The 24,570-nt window shown below is 35.8% G+C and overlaps 1 protein-coding gene across 1 annotated transcript in view; it reads right to left on the bottom strand.

Annotated features, from left to right (window-relative positions):
* Slc4a7 (solute carrier family 4, sodium bicarbonate cotransporter, member 7) overlaps nucleotides 1-24,570 on the bottom strand; it is a 57,995-nt gene that overhangs the window by 20,483 nt on the left and 12,942 nt on the right. Inside the window, 9 exon segments of the mRNA XM_013010463.1 lie at nucleotides 576-672; nucleotides 3,252-3,497; nucleotides 4,594-4,727; nucleotides 8,099-8,273; nucleotides 10,299-10,402; nucleotides 12,439-12,585; nucleotides 15,162-15,249; nucleotides 16,839-16,996; nucleotides 18,783-18,898. Of these exon segments, the coding sequence (XP_012865917.1) occupies nucleotides 576-672; nucleotides 3,252-3,497; nucleotides 4,594-4,727; nucleotides 8,099-8,273; nucleotides 10,299-10,402; nucleotides 12,439-12,585; nucleotides 15,162-15,249; nucleotides 16,839-16,996; nucleotides 18,783-18,898 (1,265 nt within the window).

The following is a 24,570-nucleotide window of genomic DNA, read 5'->3' as shown; positions in this document are numbered from 1 at the left end:
CCAGGCCCAAGTTCAGGCCCCATGACCAACAAAAATAAATAATAAATAATAAAAATTCTATAAAAAATAAAAGTAAAAGAAAACTCAAACCCAGAAAAACCCTGACGCATTCAGATTGTTAAACTCTTTTTTAAGAAGTTATCGTGAGATCTTGGATATTAGCATCACTTTACATGTTTTCCACTTCACTTGCACTGCTTGTATACTCATAAGCAATACATCACAGAGTTTTTTTTTTTTATAAGAACAGGGATAACATTTCCAAACAGAATACAAGTGTCAGCAATGGTATTGAGCACACAATAGGTGTTCACAGTAAGTGCTCTGTCTTCTTTCCTTTCTGTTCTTTTCAGTGCTTTAATCAGAGTTGCTTTGACAGGCTCTGAGTGTACTCCACTTTGTCTCCTTTCCCACCTTCTTTCTCTGCCTGTGCCTTGTAATACATGACACACAAAAGTGACCAGAGCTATTATGCTAAAACACTGTATCCTGAAAATACACTCTCTTCACTGACTGGGAAGGAAGTTAAGTATAAGCAAACAATTTAAGAACTCCTTATTTTTTAACATACTCACAGAAACAGTAAGGTTTTCCCAGGAAATATTCAGTGCTGTTACATTGTTTTGCTCTAGAGTTTCATTGTTAGGGTTAGGAGGCTCCGCGCATACACATCTAAGAAATGAGAACAAGATGGATTCTGAAGACTCCTACATTGCATATATGTATTTTGCTAAATCAATTGCACAATGTGATAGTTTTGGATTTATATCAGCAAAATATCTAGTCAATAAAATTGATTAGAGATATTCCTTGAAAGGGACATTATTCTCTTTAAATATCACCAAGCACCAGTGACTCATTCCTGTAATCCTAGCTACTCAGGAGGCTAAGATGCGTGCATGGAGCTTTGAAGCCACCCAGGCCATAAGTCTGTGAGACTCTTATCTCTAAGTAACCAGTAAAAAGATAAGAGTGCATGACTCAAATGGTAGAATGCTAGTCATGAGGGGAAAAGCTAAATTAAGCTCCAGGCACTAAACTAAAATCATAAAATACTACTATGTGTAGCAAGATTGCTGTGCATTAACTCTCTTTTCCTTGGCCTCCATATGAAGTTCTACTATCTCCTCTACAATATATACATATTTCTCAGTAAATGTTTCACTACAGCCAGATACCGTGACATATTGCTATAATCAATGCCACTCAGAAGAATAGTTTGATTGAGGCCAGGCCTAGGGGAAAAAAAAAATTAGTAAGAGCCAATTTTAAGAAATAAGCTAGGTATAGTGATGTGGTTCTCTAATCTCAGCTACATGAGAGGTAGGAGGCTAGTGGTCTGAAGCCAGCCCTAAGCAAACTGCAAGCCTTTATCTGAAATAAATAACCTAAAAGTAGAACACAGTGAAGGGATGGCTCAAGAGGTAGAACACTTGTCTAGCTAGTGTGAGGGCCCTAAGTTCAAACTTAGTACTGTCAAAAGAAAAAAGGGACACTGTTATTTGTGCTCTGACAAGCCCTACTACTCATCATCACCTTTTATCGGTCTCTTTCTCCTTCTTACCCCCTCTCTCTGCTGTGCTGCAAGCACTCTTATCACTTAGCCATTAAGATTTATTCTTTAAGGTAATTTACTAGCTTTGGTCCCTCACACACTCAGACAAGAATTAATCAGCAGTCAATGCCTATAGATACTCAAGAATGATTAGATATTCAAGAGGATTGTTCACTTGCAGTTACTCAACTAACAGGAAGGAAACACTTCTCCGCACCTCATTGACACACTGACAATAAAAGCCATAAAGTAATGACAGAAGGAAAAAATGAAAAAGAGTAAACAACACAGCATATAAGAGAGCAAAAAAGTGTTTCTAAAATTTTCAAATAGGTCAGGTTTCATAAGAATTTTTGGGCTCCTTTGCCCATCAAAATTAAGGGTATGCAAAGAAAACAAGGAGAGAAGAACAGAAGAATCCCATATTTTACTTTATTAAATTTATATTTTATTAAAAATTAATCAAGATATGCATCTTTACCTTATTAAAAAAAATCTACCAGCCAGACACTTGTGGCTCGTGTTCATAATCCTACTCAGGTGGCTGAGATGTGAGGTTCATGACTCAAATCCAGCATGGGCAGAAAAGTCTGCCACCAAAAAGAAAAGCCAGAAGTGGAGCTAAAGTGGTAGAGCACTAGCCTTGAGCAAGAAAGAGCTCAGGGACAGCACCAGGTCCTGAGTTCAAGCCCCAGGATGGGGTATTAAGAAAAAGGAGAGAGGAAGAAAGAGGAGGGAAGTGTTAGAGGGGGGAAGGGAGAAGAGAGAGAGAAAGAGGGGGAGGAGGATAGGGGAGGGGAGCAGGGGCGGGGAGGAGAGAGGAGAACCTTTAGGATTCAATTGAAGAATGTAAGAAAATAAATAGTAGGGGCTGGGAAGATGGCTCAGTGGTAGAGCGCTTGCCTTGCATGCCTGAGGCCCTGGGTTCAATTCCTCAGCACCACATAAGCAAAAAGAAAAAAGCTGAAAGTGGCACTGTGGCTCAAGTGGTAGAGCGTTAACCTTGAGCTGAAGAGCTGAGGGACGGCGCCCAGGCCCAGAGTTCAGGCCCCACGACCGGACCCAAAAAAGAAAAGAAAAGAAAAGAAATAGTAGCTTTAATTGACAAACAATTTTAGACCAGCCAATTAAATTCAAGCAGAAGATTAAAAGCACACACATGGATAAGTTACTTCAGGTGAACAAAAAAAAAAAAAAAACGAATGAACTTGGTCAACTAAGTTAATGTCTATTTAGTGCTTAAGCAAAATCTCATCTGAAATAAACATGTCAGGTGTTACATGGCAGAATGAGTCATAGCTAGAGATAGGGAGCATCATATTGCAAAATACGATTTTTTTAAATCCCATTGTCTTAGGCTCTGACAAATTTTGGGAGGTGGGGGGTACACATCACAAAAACACTCGGTTGGATTTTAGTACAAGGCTAGCACTCAAACCCTTGAGTCACTTGGATTTTTCTGCTCTAGATGGCTTTGAACCACAATCCTCAGATCTCAATCTCCTGAGTACCTACTCATCCAAGTTATCAGTACCCAGCTTGTGCATGTGTGTGTGTGTGTACACACATGTGTGCCAGTACTTGGGCTTGAACTCAGGGACTCACACTCTTGGATCAGCTTTCTTGCTCTACTACTTGAGCCACACCTCCCCTCCCTCTAGTATTTTTTAGTATTGAGAAACAGGAAGTAACTCACGAATAGGTAGTCAGTTTATCTAGGTTATTGTTCATATTAAATGCATATATTTCTCCTAAATGAAAGAGTTTCTCCAGAGCTTCATAGATGAATATGATGCAGATGAGAGCTGCGAAAGCCTCTTCTGTAAATCGAGTAATATAACACACAAGGCTGCTGGCATCTGTTGCAACCAAAACAATGCACAAGAAGGAAGTCCATAGTCCAATACTGACTCTTAAATTTAGATAGCGAAGGTTGTAATCTCTGTTGAGAAAAATGTAGACATGATCAATATAGAAGTTGAAGAGTATATGTACCTAATATTTTCATAACAATGCAAACATAAAAATGTATGATTCCTAAAAAACACTGAAGTACTGAATGACAAAACAGTGACTAAAGTTTTCTTTTCCACTTCAACTGAGACTGGTTTTTATGTTCATTTTACAATGAAAAACCTATTCAGAAATAAATATTTCAAAGTCACTAAATCTCATTTAAGAAATCAGTAATGTAGTGTTTTTAATGTTCTTTGGAGATCCAGAAATCAGCCACACAGGTCCACAGTGAAGGTGTCCATATTGCCCTTATCTTGCTATCACCACCACCGCTCCACCATTATCACCACAGGCAAGTGTATTCTTTTTTTTTTTTAGGTTTCTGTGGACTTTTTTCCCCCCACTATTCAGAGATGTTTACAGTCATTCTCTATACTTCAGACCATTTCACTGGTCTACGAAGCACACAGACTGGAATCAGAATCTGCTTTAGTGAGACCAAAATCAGAACTTATTAGAGAGATCAATAATACTTATAAGTAGCTTGATGCTTAAGTCTAAAACGCTCAAATGCATTTATGTCATGACAGGACAGCATTAGCTATCTTAGCTATCCTTGGAGTCTGTGAGCTATAGGGCACTAATCCTTTCTAAACTGTGACCAACTTTGCCAGGGAAACTTGGATTGTGTCAATCCTGTATCTATTCCACAGGACTGACTGGGTCTGCCTGGGCCTTTGAGATCTATCTTCCTAAACCTCTTGTATAAGAGCAACATTATCACCAAATCAGGGTTCAGACAAAAACCTTCTTATTGGTTTAAGTTTGCTAGCACAACCACACAGTGGCACCAAAACACTGAGCAAACCTTTTAAAATAAATATGTATATATATATACACTAAATATATGATATATACTATATGTAAGTATATATAGTATATATAACAATAAACAAAGATGATAAAACAAATACATACAACATCACTTAAATTAATGAACATATTTATATATAATATACAAAAAATATCAACATATTGTACATATATACAACATATGTAGTGAGCAGAGAACTATAACTTACTTGCAGAAGTTATATAAGATTTTTTCAAACACTAGAACTGGACCTGTGCTTCCCAGTATTGTTAGAGGTTGCCCAGCAAACAATGAATAAGCAATCCCAGTTAATGATGCTCCCAAAAGAGACTCTATTGCACTCTGTTTAAGAAAAAAAAGAAATGAATAGAAGTAACACATCATAAAACTTACCTCTAACCTACTAAACTTCTAAGACACATGGAAAATAAAAGTATTACACAAATAGCTAAAAGTATCAAACAAATAAATATATCATTGAGCCCTAAGTTTTATATATAGAAATTTAAAATAAGTCTTAAATATCTAGAGAAAATTTTTCTTCTTGGACATAATGACACAGAAGCAAAGAGACATACACAAGGGCTTCAACTTTATCTATGGGTATTTTAATGTTTAAATCTGTAACAAGAAAAAAAGCATATACATTTTTAATATTTTATGAATAACTGATTTTAAGAAATACCTAGCAAGTGCAAGGCTCAGATTTCAAACCCCAGTATTGACAAAATACAAGTAATACAAACAATAATTTAAAAAACACCACATTAAATGATGTATATGGTACTTTAAATTTTTTTTTGAAGAGAGTAAATTAACATATGAACCTATCTTTCTTAAACTGGCTTTTAAAGAGCAACTTTCTATATATTTTCAGGTAATTAATCTATTATACTTGGCTTGGTCAACTAATAAAAAATTTAATTTAAATTCTAAAAATTCACTATAGTCATTAACAATAAGTATCTTATAATTAAAGCTTAGTCAAAAAAGAGAGAGAGAGAGAAAGACACTCAGAGATATTTTACATCAGAGCTAATACACTAATTTTGAGCTACCACCAGCATTTTATCCTGATTAGGTTACTAGATGTTAACAGTAGTTGATATGCTATGACAACTATGTCAAGGAGAAAGGACAATGATTTAGCATTCACAAACATCAAAGACAACTGGAATATACTATCTAGAAAGAAAAAGCTCAGATTTGGTAAAGGCAAGAAGAAAAACCTTGTTAAGAAATCCCATTCCTAAAATGAGAGGCAGCTTAAAGACAGAGCTCAAGTGGAGGACTGGGTACCAAGTGTTAAACCATGGCTCTATCTTACCCTTTGTAAGTCTAAGCTGATAACTAGAAGAACTTAACTAGTGTTTATGAAAACACCTAGCAGCATAGTGTTTGGCACCTGGAACACGATAGTAGCTTTTCTCATCGTCAGCTCTTAACAGTATCTTTTCAAAGTAATAATCACAAAGTACTAGTAGAGAATAAAAGTATAAATTAACTATTAGAATAAAAGTAAGATAAAACCCACATGCAAATCTGTCTTTCGATAACATGGAAGAAAATATCCATAACTATAATAATATATGTTAGTTATATGGAATAACTTTCTTTTCTTCCCATGGAAAAACAAATTTGCAGAAGACACTAGTTAAACCACCATAATAAAAATCCTAACTCTATTAGAATATCAGTATTTGGGACTAAATTCAATCAGTTTAAATGGAAAGAATGTAAAAGATACCCACAGAAAGAAAGCAAGAAATTGAAAAGGAATATAATAAAATAAAGCATTTTTAACAAGGGAAGATGGACACAAAGTGAAGGTTTTCCTACCCTAACCTCAAGTTGGAAAACCAATTAATGCCATGTAAGACCTGCCTGTCACTCCCCTACTGGCCCGTTTACAGAAGCAAAACTTCTCCTTACCTAGACCTCTACCTTTCTGTAATTTCTTCTATGTTTATTGTCAAGCTGGAAGCTATTTCTTCCTAAGGACATCCCACTTCTGTTAATTCTCCACAAGGGGAAAGTCCTACGTTCTATCCTCACACACAGCTCTCAGGTATACCACGTACTACTCTTGAACACAGCCATTTCTCCTCCTCAAAACCTCCATATGGTTTTCATAAAAGTATACTACTTTCATTACTTTCTAGGATTTGGACTGCACATATGCTTAGGTCCTTTTTAAAAAATGGTTATTCCTTCGCCATTCTACTCATAGGTAATTTCCCACTTCATTTTCTTCCTATAAACACCTTCTTTGTTAACCTCATCTAGTCTCAGTTTAAATCCTTACTTGTAAATTAACAATCTTGGATCTTTTTCTCTTTATCAATTTCTATCCTCTGAAATTGCACCCCAAAATAATGTCTACCTGAAGCTGTAGCAAAATGAGTGAAAGAAACACACCATTTGCCTTTACTTTAAAGTCCTGCTTTCTTTTCCTATTGCTTCAATTCCTTAGCTTTTTCTCATCTAACCCACATGGCCGAGCATTCAGTGGCATGACTCAATCTGTCAGTCAGAGCAGGATCTGTGATCCTCCCACTTGTCTATCTCCTCCAGTAAAAGCACATTACATTCATGCAGCATCAAACAGCAGAGACTGACAGTGCTGAGTGACAGACCAGAAACAAAGCAGCAATAATTCCACAACAGGACAGGTAAAAAACGTTTCCACAAGGACCAACAGTTACAGGTACTATTTTTGACAGCATATAAAGCAGCCATATGAACTAAAAGTAAGTATATGTGATACAGTTAATAAGGAATAAAGTGAAAAAACAATCTGAACAATGGAAATTTGAGAGTTGAAAGAAAATTTCAGTTGTTAGGCATATCTCATGTTTAAGACATGAAATACCTTAATTAAATAATTATCATTACTTAGTTTTTGCCTATTTTTAACCTTTTATCTATAAAATTACAAATTTTCCTTATAGAGTATATGTCATTTAATAAGACTTGTGAACTTAAGAATTATAAATCATCTCTCTTAAAGACCATTTAAATACCCATAACCACCCTCCCCTCCCAAAAAACAATGCCTTTACAAAGCACTGCATACATAGTTCTTAATATGGTATTATCAAGTACAGAAAAACTTGCACAGCCACCTCAAAGACGGAGGCAATATTCAATTACATTACAATAAAGGCTTTGGCAACATTCAGATTTAAACAACAATGCAATGCAAGTTAATGTCACTTCAAAAATCCATCATCTCTATATAATTTTGTTCTATTCCTCCAAATAGTCTAGTCTAAAGCCTACCAAGCCAGGGCTGATGAAATATTAATCATGACTCTAATCCTAAAGTACATTACGAGATGAAGTAGCCCCATCGACAAATCCATCCCACAACCCCCTCCCACAGAGTCAGTTTGGTTGGTCTCCCCAAAAACCTACCCACCCCCAGAAGACAATGAAAGCCTTTTACTCAATTGTAAAACCATTCCATCCAGCAAAGCAGGATAAACTTTTTACTTATATATTTATTTTACCTCAACTGTGCATCTTCTCCTGTTCAAATGGCTTCCCCATGTTTTCCACAGCAATTACCTTTGGGGAAAGTCTGCTTTGGGACAGGTTTATCATGCTGTGGATAGACTCTTCAAATAGAAGTATGAATGGTGAGACAAATGCACACAGACACTTGCCTCTGAAGAGCTAAGAGCCTGGCCACTACCAATCTTTGTACTCACTATTCTGTTTTCTGTAGCTTCTCCAAGCAGCCCTCCAAAAGTGATTACAGGAGACATACAGGCACAGTATAGGAAAAGAATCGAGGCCAGGCACTGCAGACTTAATGCATCCTTGAAGTCACTCAAGAAAAAAGGTGCTTTCCTTTTGATGTCAAGTATCAAACCACCAAAAAGCCTAAATAGGTGAGATGAAACTTGTCAAACTGTACACTAGAGGATTCTAGCTCGTTCAAACTAAAACTATCGCTACATAAAACTGCAGGTGCCTATTATTTAACAAAAATTAAAATCCAATTCAAATCATGGTATAGATTATAGAAGATACACTAATTGAATCTAGTCATTGATTCTAATCTACTGATGACAGGAAAGACAGACCTCATTAAGTTATAAGAAACATACACATTAGTTTATGAACTATATTCTCAAGAGCGCAAGTAAATTATGAATAAACATAATTTTGTACATAAATGTTCAAGAAAACGTACAAAAACAAAAACCTAACCACCTATTTAAGCAATTCTATTCATTAAAGCCTGCAATATAAATCTTAACGGTGATAGAAACACAAAAAGGCAATTATAATCTAAATTCCCCTTCCCATGAATGTAGTATGCTCAGTTGTACATGTAGTTAATTAAATGGTAATTTTAGTAATAATATCAATGACTTATTTATATGAAAATATAAGTAAAATGAAAACCTTAAGTTCAGTATATTGAGTTTAATGGATACTAAGTCAAACCAATATATTAATAAAATTATGAAATTAAAAGTATTTATGGTAGGCCATCAAAGCCATACTATTTCAGTTTTAAAAAAATATTTTAAAAAATTTAAAAAACCAGACTTTTGGATACAACTAACTTGAAAACATTCCAATAAAATATAAGCTCTATGAGGTCAGGGACTTTTGTTCTTCACTGTCAAATTTCCAATGTCTAGGGAACAGTGTCTGTGTTTTTAGGAAACACTGGGCAAATACTGGTGACTGAATTGATAACTCAAAAAAGCTTTATAACTCACAAAACAGGCAATCATTCAAACATCAAGAAAATAAACAAATTATGCTTTCAATGATCCAAACTTCACATTCCTTTAAAAAAAATCTAACACTGAAATCTTAACATAGTAACAGGTAGAAATTATTCCATACAGCATCTGGCAGCAAGGGGAATCAACTTTTAATCAAATAAGATGATAATCTAGAAAATGAGTCTATGCCATCATATCACTAAGTAATGACTTCACACAGAAGGCTTATAAAGACTAAGAATTCAGTGGACATCTAACTGAGCACTATTCAATGACTAACCCCATCCATCTCCTTTTAAACTACAAAGAAACAGTAACAACTAATAGGAGACCAGTACTATTTTGCATGGGGATGGAAATTTACTCATAGAGACTAACACATTTCAAAAGCCAATGAATTTTGTTAGCCATTTCACAGTATGACAGGTGTTGTTTTTCTTAGCTAGAATACCCTGTATGTACATTATCAAAATTCCTAATGGTATGCCTATATATAAGATATATTTGTTTAATAAACAAAGATTTAATATTCAAGATCTTTTAGTTCTACGTTGACCACTAGTAGACAATACAGAATCAACAGCCAAATGCTTTCCTACAGTTGTCAACACTGGAAAACATTATCTATTCTACAAAACATTTAAACATATTTTAATGTTACATCTAACAATGATTCTATTCTTTAAACCAATTAATAACTTTTTAATTTTTCTAAAGGTTTCCAGAGGTCTTACAATGTGTTGGGGGGCAGGGGAAAGGGGTATAATCATGCTTGTCCAATTCTATAGTATCTCCTAGTATAAGGCTCATAGAGTGTATTATAGCTATGCACAAATATCACTTATGATAGGTTCTCTTTCTTCCCATAATTCTCTAACTCAATATGGTTTAAAACCTTCAGTCAAGATTATGAAAATAACCTATATACTATATAACAATAATTTCTGAGCACAAAAATTCAATAATTTCATTTTAAATTAAAGCTTGGTACATAGTATTACTTTTAAATGGAAACAAATTTTCCTTAATTTCACACCTTATACGGCTTTTTAAAAAAATGAAAGAAACACTGTACAAGATTAGCTTCTAAATGCTTGGGAAGAAAAAAGAAAGCTAGTGCCTTTTTCATCAAGTCAACCCCCAGTCCCAGAAAGTTTGTACCCACCATCCAGTCCTCTGAAGCTCAGGCCCAGCATGATGTGCAGCCTCCTTAGGACTCTCACCAGACATGGGTGCAGATTCAGCAAACACAGGAATCTTTCTCTTTTCCTGAATTTCACAAAACACATCTTCAGAATTTTATTTTTTAGAAGTGTGATGGTCTCTTAGAAGGAACATCCCCTCATTTGAATTATAACAGTTCATCAGTAGTTCAAGAAAAAAAAATGCTTTTTAACGTACACCTTCTTTTTTATTTACTTTTTGTGCCAGTTCTGGGCTTGATCTCAGGGCCACACACTCCAGTTCGGATTTTTCACTCAAGGCTGGCACTCCACCATTGAAGCCATACATCATCTTGTGCCTTTTTGCTAGTTAATTAGAGGTATGAGTCTCTCAGGTATGTCTGTCCAGAATGGCTTTGCACTTGGATCCTCAGAACTGATTCCTGACCGCTAGGAATACAAGCATGAACTACCAGTGCCCAACTAAACATCCTTTTAAAAATAAACTACACCTAATAGTAGAATCTAACATTCGTTTCTATGCCACTTGAAATTTATGGTGAAAAGTCTGCATCTGGTGACATTAATATACTATAAAACATTCATACATACCATCTCAAGTAACTACTCTGAAAGTTACAATAGAAAAATCCTTCAAACAAGCTTATCTTTGGCCAAAAAGTTTTAAGCATTATTCATGTTAACTACTGAAAAACATATTTTATATTTATTTTTTAAGTGTAAATTTTCTTTAATTTTCCCTTGAAGAAGTAGCATAAGTTATTTCTTAAATATGTTTTCATAAAAATCAGTTTTCCCACTGGGCACCAAGTGGTTTACACGTGTAATCCTAGCTACTCAGGAAGCTGAGATCTGAGGATAGAGGTTCAAAGCCACCCTTGACAAGAAAGTCCTGAGACTCTTATCTCCAATTAACCACCAAAAAGCCAAAAATAGAGCTATGGCTCAAGTGGTAGAGCATAAATATTGAGCAAAAAAGCTAAGGATAGTGCCCAAGCCTTGAGGTCAAACCCCAACACACACACACACACACACACACACACACACAGAGGCATGCATGCATGCACGCACGCATACAGCTTGCAAGCACATACAGATCTTCCCCCTTCATATACAGACAGAGAGTACATGTGTACACAAATAGCAAGGGGAAAGAGGAAAGGAAAAGAGGAAAAGAAGAAGGAAGCAAACACAGACAAAAGAAAGCCATTGAAGTCAAAGGTTCTGGCAGAACTTCAAACTTATACAACACAGTTTAACATGTACAAGACTCACCTATAAATATAATATTACAGTTTGAAAATGACCAAAGTAAAATAAAATATTAGGACAAAAGAGAAAGAAAAAGTTACAGAATCTTAAAAAAAAAAAAACAAAAGCAATGGAAAGGATTACATATTACTACTATGTAAGACATTAACAAGAAATAATCACAAAGGCAGGAATGATGATACATTCCTCTAATCCCCGCCTAAGGCAGGAAGATTACAGGTTCATGGCCAACCTGGGAAAAAGAGTGATATGGTATATTTAAAAGGGGAAAAAAGGGGCAGTGGGAGCTATATTTAAGAAAAACAGAAAAATACCAACTGATATCTCAGCCAGAAACTGTTGAAAAACAAATTTTACTTAAGAAAAAAATAAAGAGCCAGTGCTGATAGCTCATGCCTGTAATACTAATTACAGTCTGAAGCCAGGAAGAAAAAAAGAATGTAAGACTCCATTAACCATCAAAAAATAGAAATGGCTGTGTAGCTGAAGTGGCAGAGTGGCACTTAAGAAAAAACACTAAGGAATATTCTCCAGCCTCTGAATTAAAGCCCCAGTATTGGTGCCAAAAAAAAAGGGGGGGGTGTTAAAAAAAAAATATGAGGTAGAAAATAAAACACGTTTTTTAAAATGGTAGTCTGAAATAAAACTTAAAAGGTGCCATTTCAAAAGCAGGTCAGATAATTTGCCCATTATCTAAACAATATTAAAGATGAGGTGATCACACACACAAAGTTGCACAACTCTTTTCAAGGAAATGTAAAACTTGGATGGAACGGGGAATAATATGCTGAGCTGCTCCCCAAGTTGCTGTCTGATTTCCTAAACTCAGAGTACAGCTCTCGTTCTCACCTGAGAAGGAACACTTTTCGGTGGCTCAATGCGTATGGAAGGATCCCATTCTCCTGGGGGCAGGACAGTTACTTGATCTAAAAATTCATCAATTCCAGATAAGAGATCATTTCTGTCTTTTGCTTTATAAGCTACATCATGAAAAATCTATAAAGAAAAAAAATGTAACGTAACTATATAATCATATTGTAAATTCATTTTATATAAATAAGGGCATTATAAAGGTAAATAAATAAGTGCTGGTATTCACTTCATCCTGAGAAACAACTATAAAAAGTAACCCTATCAACTGGGTACTATTAGCACCATCAGATAAATTAGTAACAAAAACTAAATTAAAACTTGGGTATGTTTCACGTGATAAAGCACTTACCTAGCAAGCTCAAGAGCTCTGAATTCAGTCCCCACTCTCCCTCCCCCTCAAATAAGCAACTGCAAACAAAGAACCGTAACAATTTAAAAAAGTTCTTCACAGGAAATAATTTGTTACTGAATAAAATATCATGGAATAGCTGGGTACCAGTGGCCCGTAATCCTAGCTATTCAGGAGGCTGAGATACATGGATGATGATTTGAAGCTAACCTGGGCAGACAAGTCCTAGATTCATCTCCAATTAACCTACAAAAGCTGGAGGTATAGCTTGAGTGGTAGAATGCTAGCCATGAGCTGAAAAAACTGGAGGCCCTGAGTTCAAGATCCAGTTCAGAAACAACACTCCCATCCCCCGCAAAAAACCCACAAACCTTTCATGTCATTCTATCGCTTTGACATTTAAAATGATATTTATGCTATGAAAATAATCATAAGTATGCAATTTTATTTAATTTATTAGTGATTTAATATTTAATAATGACCACTGACTACCTTCTACTAACTAGGAACAATTCTAAGCATTGTAGACAAAAGCAATGGAAATAGGTTAAGGCAAGATCCTTGTACAGAAGAATCTTGTTTGCAAGGGAGAAAGATAAACAAGTTACTAAATAAAAACTTCAGGTCCTGGGTACCAGTGGCTCATGACTATAATCCTAGACACTCAGGAGGCTGAGATCTGAGGACTGTGGTTCAAAGCCAGTTTGGACAGAAAAGTCCCCATGAGACTCTTTATCTCCAATTAACCACTCAAAACTCGGCAGTAGAGCCCAAAGTGATAGAGTGCAGAAGAGCTCAGGGACAACATCCAGGCTCCAAGTTCAAGCCCCATGACTACCACCACCACCACCAACAAAAACACGCACACACACACAAACTTCAGGTAATGGGAAGTTGCCAAAGGAACCTCTCTTAAAAGAAGCAATACTGTAAAGGAGGAAATTTAAACAAAACTGGGGGAGTAGAGGGCTGGGGGGGGGGAGGAGATAGATATGGTAGGGCTGTGCTTTGGTAGAAGGACTATCATTTGCCAATGTGCAGTGGAGAGGTGCAGAAATGAGCATCACACATCTGAGGAACTTTCAGAAAGGAAGCTGTAGTGGGAAGGAAAATCATGGTTCAAGATTTACAACTATTCAAAGGCTAGCCCAGGCAAGACTTCTACTGACAACAGCAGAATTTAAATTTAAACTTTAAAAAACAGGAAGCCATTGGTGTTTTTTAAAAACTTGAAAACACAGGCTTATTGTCAGTATAGAGGAAAAAAACTGGAAGACAATAATAAAAGCCACCTGAACAACCAAATAGAGGGAAAGAGAGCCAGAAATGGCAATGTAGATAAAAAGATTAAGAGATTAATATGAAACACACTGAAGAGCTAAAAGCCTCATCATCTGCTGATGGACAGTTGAGACAAGATAAAGAAATGAGGTCCTACCTGGGGGTCAGTGTCTCACGCCTGTAATCCTAGCTACTCAGGAGGCTGAGATCTGAGGATCATTCAAAGCCAGCCCGGGCAGGAAAGACCGTGAGAGTCCTATCTCCAAATTAACCACCAGAAAAAAAATCAGAAATGGTGCTGTGGCTCAAGTGGTAGAGCACTCACCTTAAGCTGAAGAGCTCAGAGACAACGCCCAGGCCCAGAGTTCAAGCTCCATGACTGATCAAAAATAAATAAATAAATAAGGGGCTGGGAAGGTGGCTCAGTGGTAGAGCACTTGCCTTGCATGCATGAGGCCCTGGGTTTGATTCCTCAGCACCACACAAGCAAAAAGAAAAAAGCCGGAAGTGGCGCTGTGGCTCCAGTGGTAGAGTGCTAGCCTTGAGCTAAAGAGCTGAGGGACAGTGCCCAGGCCCAGAGTTCAGGCCCCACAACCGGACCAAAAAAAAAGAAAGAAAGAAAGAAAGAAGGTCAGGTCCAGATAGCCAAAGGATATGGAGAAAGTGCCTGGCAAGAACCTGACAAGTCTCTCTATGAAGAAAGTTCTCACCACTATGTTAACCAAGGTCAAATATGAGGTGCCAAAATGTGAAAGAGAAAAGAGAAATAGCAAAACTTCTAAGGAAAACAAAAAGAAGCAACATCCTGAAATCTAGCATAGAAAAAAAAAAATAATTCTACATGGTTAACCACCTCAAATGTTAAAAAAAGATTTAAAATTTAAAATGCACCAATTTTTAAACCTAAGGGATAGGTCTAAAAGACTATAACCAAGACAAGTGTTTGAAAAGTAGATATGAAATCAAACAGTACAGAACACCAACCATAATTTAAGCTTCAGCTCTGAATGCAACGAGAACTACAATTTTACTGCCCCACCTCCAAGGGATTTTAGTGTATTTTAATTACCTCATCTGTCATCAGAGTAGCTATTGATCTGCCAATTTCATGATACTGTGGAGCCTTGCCTGCTGGACCCAATAACAGAAACAAAAACCTACAGAAAGATTAAAACACATAAATATAAAAATAAACATCCACACACAAGTTTAGGCAATCATTTTTAAATACAAATTGAATATAAAACCAGAAACAATAGTAAATCTATTCAGATGCAGAGAATGCAAAACTAAGCAAGGCATTCCCAGTTAACTTCCTACAAAGTTACCATCTTACATCTTGAAAGTTCCCAATCTTCTAGATCTTTTGATTAAACAAATAAATCTGATCTAAGCTGACCCCCAAAGAAGTAACAGAGTAAAGAAAATAATTATCTCATTGAATTCTTAAATGTAATGTCTATTAAATTAGATAAACATAATACACACAAAAAATCTGAAATCCTTCAAATGATCGTTCTGGATAAAAGTAAGATTTTTATTTCTAACTATATTTAATATCAAAACTCTCAGATGTTAAGAACTAAGAGTATTTAAATCTGTGCTTGGCTATGTTGCTATTAACACTGTGGTAATATATTATTAGTATTCAGATTTATCCAAATCTAAAATATCTGACTTTCAGAGACTTTAGATATGAATCAATTTAACTATTTTTTGTACTTATCTCAAACTACGTAGTTAAAGCAAATTAAAATTAAGTATATATCTAGTAAGCTCCTGATAATTTATTTATTTATTTTTTTTTTGTTGTTGGTCATGAGGCCTGAACTCTGGGTCTGGGTGCTGTCCCTCACTCTTCAACTCAAGGCTAGTGCTCTACCACTTGAGCCACAGTGCCACTTATTTTTCTGCTTGTGTGGTTCTGAGGAATCAAACCCAGGGCCTCATACATGTAAGGCAAGCACTACCGCTGAGCCACCTTCCCAGCCCTGCTTCTGATAATTAGTATAGTTACTTTGAATTTTAAAAATAAGTCTCATTCGTAAGTAATCTCCTAATGCTAACAAACTAGAACTGCTCCTCTGTGGCTACTTTTCACCTCATGACTTGCTAATAATTCTTAGGGAAAGTTATTGTTCTGGGAAAATATCCCTAACTTAACTTTCACTTACAATGTACACTGAACAAAAAATTTTCATCATCAGGCAAGAACAAAGCACTTTGTCTAACTCAAAGGAGTTATTACATTCAGTCTTATGAGATATTCTTATTTTACAAATGAAGCTTAGAAAATTTAAGTGAGATATGACTCTAGTACTACACGGCACAAACTAGGGGCAGAAAGAAATCGCATTTTCTGACTCCAGTACTTGCATATTTCATTAGAAAGGATGTCTCGAGCGAGGGGGGCTGGGAAGAGGGCTGGGAAGAAACAAGGCCCTGGGTTCCGATCCCCAGTAGAAAAACAAATTAAGAAATAAAAACTAACTAAAACAAAAGCTCCTAAATACCAAACTTCTTAAAAGGTGTAAGTACAAAGCTTCTTTTCAACATCTTATTTTATATTTTAGTCTGAGGATTAAAGATAATATATGCTCTAATAATCAATGAATTTTATTTTAGCACAACGACTAAACATTGACAATTAAGAGTTTTTAATTACATGAAGATGCCTGTTCACTCAGTGAATAATTTTTTTTTTTAAGTTTGAACATGCCAAGAGAATGTTAATCGAAAGTGATACCTCGTAGGAACAGGGACCTCAGTCAATCCTGAGAGCAGGACAGCAGGAGCCAGTCTCACAAACGCAATTATAGGTCTTTCCAAAAAGTCTACTTCTCCCACCAGAACATTAGATGCCTCTGCTCCAGAAGGAATTTTCCTCATGAAATTCATGTCAACCTGTTGCCAAGTGAGTAATAATTAAAAATGAAGTCTGCATGGCAACATAAAACTATTTAGAGGGAAACAGGAAAGAAATACTTTTTAAGATGACTATTTGCCAAACAAAACTTGCTATCTATAGGGTGTCTAAATACCAAAATTCTCACAAATATAATGACTGGGTAGACAATACAAAGAATGCAAACAGAATTCACTTATGAATACTAAAGTCCTATCATGGTCTTTATTACTACAGAAATCTAAATTATTAAGCACACATTTGCAACATTTTTAATATATATAGTACTACTACTCATTAAAATTAAGAACATATAATTCACAGACTAACAATGGTTCATGAAATTATACACAGTACTAGAACACATTCATTTCATGATTTTTTTATTATTTAATCTTAGACATGAATCAGTTTTGTTTTTATAAACCCCTTTTATTTAAAAAAGAACTATAAAACACCCCAGTATTTTCATTAAGTGGGAAAAAATTGTTATTTATGACCAAAATGTATCAATCTTATTGGTTCAGATATGCACTGTCATAAGTAGAATTTAGTTGTCTGTGTATAATTACAAGGGAAGAGGTTACAAAAACATGACATCTTCATTTATACAGTTTCACACAAGTCACTAAACAACCACTTACAGGGCTATCTATTAAAAATAAAACCAGCACTTACAGCGGGCCTCTTGAGTCCCACACCCAGTGTGCCACAACTACAGTGCCAGGAGGCAGACTCCTGCCCAACAGGAGACAGGGAGGTGTACACAAGGATAGGCCAAGTAAAAAAAAGTAAAACTGTGACAGAGGAACAAAAATCAACGGCAACTGCCATGTTTACAGGAGATCTATAATGTAAATTACAACGATTTATTCATTTATCAAGAATAAACTGCTATTTAGTCATGAACACCTTTTACTGATCTGAAGGAATATAGCACTATTAAAATAAGATCAAGTTAGAAGAATTAAAAGTATAACAGTATTTCTAAATAGCTAATATCCATAATGCAAAGCTTTCTACAACTGTAGGGTTTGATGCTTAGCAAAGTATAATACAAAGCATTCAAATTTCCTTTCTGTAAAGTAAGACATACACTTTGCAGGACAGTGTGTAAAAGGCTTAAAAAGCTAAATTTTGCTTGACATATAACATTAAATGCTAATCCTTACATCTGATTCAAAAATGTTAGGAAAAAAAAGAAAGAATATCCTGTAGCAAATTGTATTTAAGAATATCAATAGCTACACACAATATACTAATTGCTCATAAGAAGTACTCATAATATACTTTAAACTTTTTGTAATTTGAACTTAGTTTTTTTAAATCACTTCTTAGAAATGTTTCTTTTCATTTCAACAAAATACTGAACTTCTTGAAAATCAAGTTGCGGTAATTTTAGTTTTTTAACCTATGTCTTTACCAGCACTGACATGTTTCCACATGGCATTCTAGAAATTACTAATACCCTGAAACAGAAATTCTGAGATTGAAGTATAACTCAGGAAGAGATGAACACTGGTGCTATCATAGCTTTCCAAGAATTAAGCTTCTTAGTGTAGGTATCTCCAGAACAACATAGGTCAAAATGTACCATATTATTTATATTCTTTTTTTTCAGAATTACTCTAAATAAATATATAGCTATTCAGATACTTTAGACTGTTTCTCCACACTCAGGTGTAGAAGCACGTCAGTCAATATTACAATGTTAAAAAAAGTACAAATTGCTATATTCTCAGTAAGAATGATTATTAAAATGTATAGTTAAATGACAGAATTTACCTTGCTGAAGTCAACAGTACTGTTTTCTCTGCTTCCTCCACTTCCATTACCTTTCATCTCTCCAGTTTTACTATTGTCCAAGTTTCCAGGAGCAGACTGTGGGGATGCTAAAATACCTGTTGTTAGGAAAAAATATACAATTCTAAATTAGTAAGGGGATGATTTTGTAACCTGAGAGAGATCAAATTCCAAGTGATAGTTTACTATGAAAGCAAATGTGCAAGGTTAAAAACAGTGCCAGGTGTTAGTATCATAACAGCAAACCAAGAAAAGTAGATTAAGCAATGATGAAGAAGCTATTTTTAAGAGCTAAAATAACAGATGGATTTAAAAGAAAAAAAAAGTGGCCTTTTTAAGAAAAAAGTGAGCTAATATGAACCACAAGAGATGAAGAAAGACCTCATTATGATTTCCAGGTAATAAGGCTTGAGAATGAATACTTAAGAGAATATACTTTGAATATCTCTAACACACATATGAATTACACTGAATTTAGTAATTACATATCAACTAAATGTAGGGTGAATTTATGATAATATAATCATAAGTGTCTTGAAGAACTTTCATTTTCCTTTGATAGTATTTGTCTATAATGCCTATTACTACTTATACCCCTAAAAACTAAAAAAACTATAATGTAATTGTAAAAGTTATTTTTGGGGTATGTGGGTGGGTGTGTGCGTGCATACATATGCACGCATACACGTGCATGCACACACTCCGGTCCTGGGACTTAAACTCAGGGCCAAGCACTGTCCCTTAGCTTCTCTGTTCAAGGCTAGAGCTCTACCACTTGAGCCACAGCTCCATTTCTGGCTTTTTGGTGGTTAACTGGAGCTAAAGGCTCAAAATTTCCTGCCCAGACTGGCTTTGAACCTTGATCCTCAGCTCTCAGTCTCCTGAGTAGAGCTGTACAGCTATAGTGTCTCACTTTTAACCATGCAATGAAGTAGTTCACTCAGCTTCTATGAATAATTGCTGTGTGGATTACAAATGATGTGAATATGTTCATGTATATTCAATTCAGTTGAATAGTAACACTTCACAATAAAATAACCTAAAATCTAGAGTTAGCATATGACCCACAGTAGCTACTACCAATTCTGTAAAATGTTTAAATCTCAAAATTTTAGAAGTACTAACACACAGTTCTAGCAAGATGTTCTACTCTAAGAATATAAACTAATGTTTAAAACACAGTATCATAAGGAAAATGGCACTGACATATACTACCATCTAGTGAATCACAGAACTCCAATGAAGTTAGTTACTATGGTTACACCTTATAATCTCATTATAATGTCATCAAGCCCCAGAATGTCATATTTGATACATCTAATAGTAACTTTTGCACACTGACTAAGCATGAATAAGTTATTAAGAGCCCTCTTTTTCTACTTTTGTCCCTAAAGTTCAGGAATAATGTGTGTTCCTTACAGGAAGAAGCATGAATGGGCATCATGGATAGGTTTCCACCCATTGTCACACTAAACAGGGAGGCCCTGGTGGCAACTGCAAACTGCATGGTACACAATTCTGTTAAAATGTGTTCAACTGGTGGATATGTGATAGGATGTATTAGATATAGTTGCCTAGAATAACCCAGCTACGAGATATGAAAGAAACAATGAAATGAGGATAAGGCTATGAGGGAAAGTAACACATGTTAAGAATGGGAAGAAGAAACAAAATGAAAATAATGACTGTGCTACAGTGACTTATTTAGGTAACTTGATTATACGCTGTTCCTTTCCAAAACTAGCATGGCCCATGCCTGTGAGTGTTCCAACATCATCCTGTCTATTCCTTTCAATTCCCCTCTTAAAGTTGTTTATTTAGCCAGCAAAGCAAATATTCCTGATCCTGTAACCAAGTCCTAAGTAACCTAGAACTTAAAAGACATGCTATTGTATATAAAAATAAAACCAAGAAGATTTAAAAATATACTCTGAAGCAAGATGTGATGGTGGATACCTGTAATCCTAGTACTCAAAAATCTGAGGCAGGGGGGATGGGAAGGTGGCTCAGTGGTAGAGTGCTTGCCTTGCATGCCTGAGGCCCTGGGTTCGATTCCTCAGCACCACATAAACAAAAAGAAAAAAAGCCAGAAGTGGCGCTGTGGCTCAAGTGGTAGAGCTCTAGCCTTGAGCTGAAGAGCTGAGGGACAGTGCCCAGGCCAAAGTTCAGGCCCCATGACTGGACCCAAAAAAAAATTTAAAAAAAATAAAAAATTAAAAAAAATCTGAGGCAGGATAATCACAAGCTCAAGACCAACCTGCCACACTTAGGTGAGATAATGAATTAATGAATGAATGCTGTTAAGCATCCTACCAAGCACAGGGCTATGAAACAGCCTTCTCTCACAAATGATTATACTTCAAAGAATAGGAAAATACTACTTTCTATTTTAGTGTGTAAATGCACAAACAACTTCACAGACCCCAGTCCATGAGAGCAGCCTCTCCAAATGTCCAAATCACTTGCCTCCCTCCTCAAGGTTGTATTAGGCTTCAAGGAAATTTCCTTAGACTTCCTAAGTATTTTAAGCATCAAAAGTAATTTAAAAGACTACAAAAGGAAATGTACTTATTACCTGACTCGTGTTATTATAATCCCTCCATCACCTTTATAATAAGAATAAAGTAATTTTTTTTTTTTGGTTGGTCGTGGGACTTGAACTCTGGGTCTGGGCACTGTTCCTCAGCTCTTCAGCTCAAGGCTAGTGCTCTACCACTTGAGCCACAGTGGCACTTCGGGCTTTTTCTGTTTATGTGGTGCTGAGGAATCATACTCAGGGTGGTTTCGTGTATGCTAGGCAAGCACTCTATCACTGAGCCACAATCCCAGGCGCTAAATAAGTTAATTTTATCCAAGGAAATGAAAAAAACAAAAAAACTTGATACTGCTGATTATTTCTGAGCAGTTACTTGCAGAATTTTCTTTTCTTTACAAATCTGATGCATTTGCAAAATTATTATACTACCAAGCTGGAAATATTAGAAAATCAGCAAAGTACCTATAACACTGTGCCTGGGAACTAGAAAATACAGCTATCACTACAATCATAATATATGATCCAGGGAACGTTAACTTTTCTTTGCTTTTGAATGAACATAGATAGATACCTAACTTACACAGATTTGTAAATACAATAAACACATCATTTAATAACTAAGCTGCCACTGATGTATGAGATATTATACTAAGAGAAATGTTAAATCGTGACTAAAACTACTAGTTAGCATTAGTACACATTATACTGATAGGCTGTAATACAGGCTAAAAGTACAAGTCACTGAATAATCCTTTCTTTATACAAATTAGGTAGTAAGATAGACATATAAATGTTCGTATCATCAATGTATAAGGGAGAGAGAGCCACAATTACTGCAATTTATAGCCCTTAAATGAAGAAACCTTTCCACACTAGGAAATGATTTTTTGCATCTAAAATAGAAAATTTACTGTAGGAATTCTGGTAGTGGAAAAGTTCAAAGAAAATGTGGTTGAAAAGACTAGTAGGACAATAAATAAAGAGCAATTAATGTCTATCCCAAAGTATACTGTTAGCCTTAATAATTCCAGGTAGATGATCAAAAACAAAACAACAACAACAAAAAAAAAAAACCAGAAAAAGAATGTTTTCCGCTATCAGGAAGGCTTAAAATATACTGCATTCTTAGAGAAAAAAAGAACCAAATAGACAAAATGCACATCACCTATCTTTATATACATACATGTGTTCATATTATGAGTGAAGTTCCCAAGAAAAGCCACTATTTTAAAAAAGAAAAAAAATCATAGCAATTAAAGCATTATAAAAATTTGTTTTGTGAACTATTCAAACCTTCTAAAGTTCCAGTGAAATTTTTTGAAAGGGATTATATATGTCTTCTTTGTAGTCTTAAATTTAAAATGACTTGTTCAATACATATATAGGGGGGAAAAAACATGCAAAAGTCAAAATAAATTATAAGCATTATCTACGTATGCTGCTCGGGTTATGTGCTGAAAGGCATTCCAAGAGCAAGTGGCCAAAGGCAGAAAGCACCACACGTGGAGGGTTGGACAGTTGCCTGGTGTTAGGTCAACATTTTCCTCTTTCTTCTGCTCCTGGCCTTTCATGGCTTCTATGTCTTCCTCAGGCGGATGAATGACTACCGTGGGAATATCGTCACTGGCAGGTGACACTAGTAGTTCTGGGGGCTGAAGCTGACTCTGCGGGGAACTTCTGGAGTTCAGGCGGCTGATGCTAGGGCTGTGCGGAGGGCTGGGTACTGGGGTTGTACACCTCGAGCCTGCAGGGGCTCCAGCTCTTGAAGAAGGAAGAAGATGACTGAGAAGAAGAGATAGAGGCGATTCTCCTCTCAATGAAAGGTTTGAGGCAGAGAGACCCGTTCGTAAAGAGTGGCGGGAGGCTGAAAGGCCTTCCCCTGAGATAAAACAAATAAATGAAAAATGATGAAGTTCACTGCAAAAGTGAAAGAGACATACACACACACACACACACACACACACACACACACACACACACACACACAAATCACTCAACTATAAATCACAAGTTTTAAGGCCCACAATTTCAAATTCATGCGGTGAAGGTTAAGATGTTAACAGAATTTTTAAATGTTAGAAGGTGACTGCAAAGTTATATAAACTGTAATTCTTCCCTGAATGAATAAAAAAAATGAATAATAAAAAAAACACCAAGCCAGGTATGATGAAACATGATTGTAATCAAAATTAGGTAGAAAATAGAGGTAGGAGGTTAACAAATTGAGACCAGCTCAGGCAAAAATGTGAGATGCTCTAACTGAAAAACAAAGGCAAAAGAGTTGCAGACATGGCTCAAATGATCAAGTGCTTGTGCCGAACAAGCTAAAGGCCCTGAGTTCAAACCACAGTATTGACAAAATAATAAAATTAAAAACAGATGGCAGGCGACTATCTGTATTCTGCTAGAAATTAGAACGACCAATTCTGTAGCATTTTTACAAAGAACAAAATCAATATAAAGTTACTGCTAAATAAATTCAAACAACATAAAATAATGTTAAGAAGTAGAAAGAACCCTAAGCAAATTTACCAGTACTGAGTTTATACTGAATATAATTTTCTTACATTGTACCAAACTGCTACAAGTAATTACCTCTCATAAGAAAAATCCATATTATTGTTATCTAAGAATTTCTAGCTTAAAGCTGGTATTAAAATTTAATAATATTGGAAATGGCACTGTGGCTCCAAGTGGTAGAACTCTAGCCTTAAGCAAAAAGAGCTCAGGGACAACACTCAGGCCCTGAGCTTCAAGCCCAACAACTGACTATATATATATATATATATATATATGTATGTATGTATGTATGTATAGGTATAGGTATAGGTATGTATATAATTAATAGGGTTGAGTGGATTCTCAAAGTTAAATTACAGGAATTTTTATAAAGAGGATTACAATGTCAATTTTGAAAAATATACAGACCTCTGATGGTACTCATTAGTAAATGACCTAGCCAAAAATGGTCGTACATGCCTGTAATTCCAACATTTGGGAGGCTCTCAAGGACTGAAAGTTTGAAAGAGCCTAATGTATATAAAAAGCTTCAGGCCAGCCGGGCGCTGGTGGCTCACGCCTGTAATCCTAGCTACTCAGGAGGCTGAGATCTGAGGATCACGGTTCACAGCCAGCCCGGGCAGGAAAGACTGTGAGACTCCTATCTCCAATAAACCACCAGAAAACCGGAAGTGGCGCTGTAGCTCAAGTGGTAGAGCGCTCACCTTGAGCTGA

The sequence above is a fragment of the Dipodomys ordii genome, unplaced genomic scaffold, assembly GCF_000151885.1.
Source record: "Dipodomys ordii isolate 6190 unplaced genomic scaffold, Dord_2.0 Scaffold12, whole genome shotgun sequence".
NCBI lineage: Eukaryota > Metazoa > Chordata > Mammalia > Rodentia > Heteromyidae > Dipodomys > Dipodomys ordii.
The sequence above is the reverse complement of the archived record's forward strand: the minus strand, read 5'-3'. Positions and strand labels throughout refer to the sequence as shown.